The sequence below is a fragment of the Nicotiana sylvestris genome, chromosome 3 (assembly GCF_000393655.2).
Source record: "Nicotiana sylvestris chromosome 3, ASM39365v2, whole genome shotgun sequence".
Lineage (NCBI taxonomy): Eukaryota > Viridiplantae > Streptophyta > Magnoliopsida > Solanales > Solanaceae > Nicotiana > Nicotiana sylvestris.
This window is the reverse complement of record NC_091059.1, coordinates 91,137,477-91,141,793: the sequence shown is the minus strand read 5'-3', so window position 1 is coordinate 91,141,793 and position 4,317 is coordinate 91,137,477. Positions and strand designations below refer to the sequence as shown.

At 37.0% G+C, this 4,317-nt stretch overlaps 1 protein-coding gene across 1 annotated transcript; it reads right to left on the bottom strand.

Annotated features, from left to right (window-relative positions):
• Window positions 1-365: 365 nt before the first annotated feature.
• Window positions 366-3,431, bottom strand: LOC104232002 (SKP1-like protein 1A). The gene is made up of 2 exons (XM_009785093.2): window positions 2,861-3,431; window positions 366-732 (listed from the first exon to the last, which is right to left on the bottom strand). Exons 1-2 carry the CDS (start codon window positions 3,152-3,154, stop codon window positions 559-561), a joined length of 468 nt encoding a protein of 155 aa, XP_009783395.1. The 5' UTR covers window positions 3,155-3,431; the 3' UTR covers window positions 366-558.
• Window positions 3,432-4,317: the final 886 nt, after the last annotated feature.

The window sequence follows — 4,317 nt, the reverse complement described above, 5'->3', positions numbered from 1 at the left end:
GATCTTTAAGTAGAGCTCAATAGGATCTTATTAGCAGCTTCCTACTTCAATCGTCAAAATCTAAACTATCCTGTCCCTGCACATTTGGCAGTGTTAAAATAAAAAAAGGAATCCCAGAAAGCTAATCAGAGCAGTACTCCTAGAAAAAGAAAATGGCACCTAGTAATTGCTCAAGTCAAAAATGCAATACCCTCCCTATATTTACAGGACATCTACTCAGCAGCTTCAAACTAACAATATCAAACTGGTCAGATCACCATCACAAGTAATAAAACCTAGAATGGATAAAAAATATTAAGATCTCCAACAATAGATAAATAAATAAAAGAAAAGAAAAGACAAGTGCTTCAAAAAGACTTCAAACATTTTTGCATCAATTTACGTGAGCTTCACATTAAACCAAGACTTCATAACAGCAAAAGAAGGCTCAAGCCACTTCATCGAATAACAAAGTCAGGGGTCCAAAAGCAAATACCGTACTCACATATTTACTAACACAAAAGATTGTTCATACGATTATATATTCCAAATTTATCCCCAGATTATGAGATTTAAAGTTCACTCAAATGCCCAAGCATTCTCCCTCCTAACCTCCTCTTCTTCCTCTGGAGTGAAGTCATTCTTGATGTTAAAGGTCTTCCGGATCTCCTCTGGTGTCTTCCCTTTAATCATGTCAGCCACAGTTTGACATGTGAGATCAAGCAGGCTCTTGATGTTCAAGTAGTTGGCAGCCTGGGAAATAACAAAATGAACCAGTTCACAGCAAGTAAAATTTCAACATCCAAAAGCTCTACTCAAAAAGAGGGAACGCCACAGTTTATCATCACCAGAATTAGAGAGGAACAAGAGACAGATATTAATGACTGTGTCCCTGTAGTATAGACAATACCGAGACAAGATGCTGACAGAAGGAAACAAAAAGGACCAAAGAATCAACTAATAACAGCATAAATCAGTAAATTTACGGAAAATAATTCAATAGCAACAACTGACAGCTACTAAAAGGGAATACAAGAAGCATGGCTAAAACTAGGGTACATAAGGGCACTGTAATCATTTTCACCAAATTGGTGCTTGGGCAAACTGCCTATATGCCTACATGTGAGAAAGTCTAAAGGTCTCAGAGAAAAATAAAAAGCCTTAGCAAACACGTATATGGAACAAGTTTAAAACAGTTCCATGTGGTAATGATTTGTAAAGAGGGTACAAACAATAAAATAGGAACAGCCTGATAAGCACTAAATTCGTACTCCCACGTTAAACAAAATGAATATTCAGCTTAGACTAAAGGTAAAACCTTTGCCCAAGGCCCTATAGGTAATCAAAGGTGAGGATGAAAAGCCATAAACTCAAAGGATAGATTTCGTTTCAAGGCACAAGGAACAAGTTTAAAACAGTTCCATGTGGTAATGATTTGTAAAGAGGGTACAACAATAAAATAGGAACAGCCTGATAAGCACTAAATTCGTACTCCCACGTTAAACAAAATGAATCTTCAGCTTAGACTAAAGGTAAAACCTTTGCCCAAGGCCCTATAGGTAATCAAAGGTGAGGATGAAAAGCCATAAACTCAAAGGATAGATTTCGTTTCAAGGCACAAGTAGCTTTAGAAGATCAATAAAAAACCTCCTTTTTGTAAGGAAAGGCACCCCTTCTTCCATTCTTCACCAAATATCCTGGGGCCAAATTACAGAAAAGTGACTATAGGGGACTCAGGAAGCAAGGATTTTCTCCATCAACACAGCCAATTCTAGTTTCTTTCTCCATTCTATCCAAATTCAAGTAAGACGAATACACTTCACCCTCCTCCATAATGGTATCCATTAGTGAAGGAAACCTAATTTAGCTTTGATAAAGAAAAGAGAAGGAACTACCAACAACTTTCTACGGGGATCCTATTGGTTAGGATAGCTTCTGCCAGTTTAGCAGGGAGTACAAATATATTTAAGAATTCAAAGAGTCCTACTCCCAGTTTCTTGAGACTCAAAAGCTTCTGCATTAGTAGTTGCCTATCTAGCTCCAAAACAAAATGTTTCTAAAGATTCAATCCAATCATTTCCCGAAATCACCAGCATCAAATTCTTCTTTGCAACACTTCAAATAGCAGAAGATACCCATGTCCTCCTCACACATGACTCCTAAGGTAGGTAATCCACTATTTTATTGCATAAGATGTGCCAATTCCTAACATAGGGCCCATGATAAAGGTGATCAACTAAAGAGACAATAACACATCGGTCCCATATATTAGGGATTCTCAAACTAACTATTGCAAGACCCGCCTACCCTTTTAACCTAACAAGGCTAAAGTGAATTGGAGGGCTTATACATACTAAGACAATGGCCTATTGCTCTGAATTAAATGAGGAAACAGAGAGGACCTCACACTTAATATTGGTTGGATTTTGGTGGGATTTCTAGAGGCACAGCAGCAAGCTGGACAAGGTGAATACCAAGCTAGGCAATATTGTGAAGAACCTAAGCTCCTTTATTTTTTTTTATACTCGGGATAACGGCTCAGCCCCCCGTAACCTTTCTCACTGACATACTGGGTTCGAACCACTGACTAGCTCCTAATCCAGACATCATCTGCTAGGCTCTTACCACTACACCAAAGCCCCATGGGACAAACCAAAGATCCTTCATCAGACTTTACCAGTTAGGTCTGTGGCCGAAGGAGCTCCAACAGAGACACCAACATATTATCTATCCCAAGATCAATATAGCAAATAGTATCATTCAATCAAACAGTATGAAGGTACAAACAAGAACACGAATCAACGGCAAACATAAAGACGATTCCAATAAAACTAAACATATAATAGATACAGATAAGAAAAAAGGGAAAGGAGATTCAAACCAAGATGAGATCGAATAGGGTGGCCTGGTCAACTTTAACGAAATCAGAATCAAAGGCCTTAAGCTCATCCTCAGAAGCCTTATCCTCAGTTTTGGTAGCATCAACATGGCGCTTGCAGTACTCGATAACCTTAGCCAAGATTTTGCTGGTCACATTAGGAAGGGGGATGCTGGTGTCGGCGCAATCATCTTCAATCATATGCTTTATCGTCTGAGATTCCAAAGCCACCGCTTCCTCCACCTCGAAAGTCTCGCCGTCCGAGCTCTTCAATACGATCATCTTTGAGGAGGACATCGTAGTAACCCTAACCCTAGAATTGAGATTTTTTGAGATATAGAGAGAGAGAGAGAGAGAGAGAGAGAGAGAGAGTTAATGGATGCTAAAATAATGAGACGAGGTGTGTGGGGAGGACTTTATAGAAGGTTCGGGATCTTGGTAATATTCGATTTACCGCGAGGTTACTCATATTTACCTTCACCGCTTCACCGAGTCATTTACAGCCCACCCCACCCAACGCCACCCAAAAAAAGATTTCCTTACTTTTCTCTAAAGAAACTATTATTTCGTTCCAAAAGGAAAACAAAATTTGAAATAGTGACTCAATATATCTATTTTCCGTATTAATTCGTAGATCTATTCGCTAATTAGAACTGATCAAGTTGCACAAATCGTGTGAATTTATTTATTCCTACAGTAGGTATTATTAAGAACAATATAAAAATCATATGAATTACATTTTTTTATTGTTAAAAGAAGATGGCCGACATATCGTACTAGCAAGTCTTTTTGATACTTTAAATGGTGATAGCATTAGATAAAATGAGATGAGAAATATCTGCATTCGGGCTTCTTTATCCATATTCATAGTTAAAGTAAAGTCGATTAATCAAAGAGTGATTTTTATCTGATACGTAAATATAGTTGCGCAAGTTAAACCATTAAAGATTCTAATGAAAATTATTGCAGAAGAGTCAAAGCCGTAACTTAAATATGAAGATAATAATGCCAAAGGATATTGCTAGAGCTAGAGATTTTTTCTGTAAAAGGTTTTGTAATTTCTCTAAGAACAGTAATGGTGGGTTCATTTGCCATTTTGCTTCTTTTTACTTATGAGCTAGAATACAAAACCCGAAAATGATGATTCGACGGCCCATCCAACATTTTTTTTTTGGTCAAACCCATCCAACATACTACTAAAGAAGACTAATAAGGAGGATGATTGATAGATATTTGTATGTTCTGATCAAATAAGATATATGGAAATAAGAACCATTTGATTGATTAAAAAGAGGAAACAAAATTTAAAAAAGAAAATAGGAATGAGTGAGACAAATTAATATGGAGAAAAGATTTTTTGTCATAGCCAAAATCGCATGGTATTATCTTTTATTCATTAGTACTCTATTCATTTTATTTGAATATGTTCGACTGACCATGGATTCAAAACAAAGAAAGAC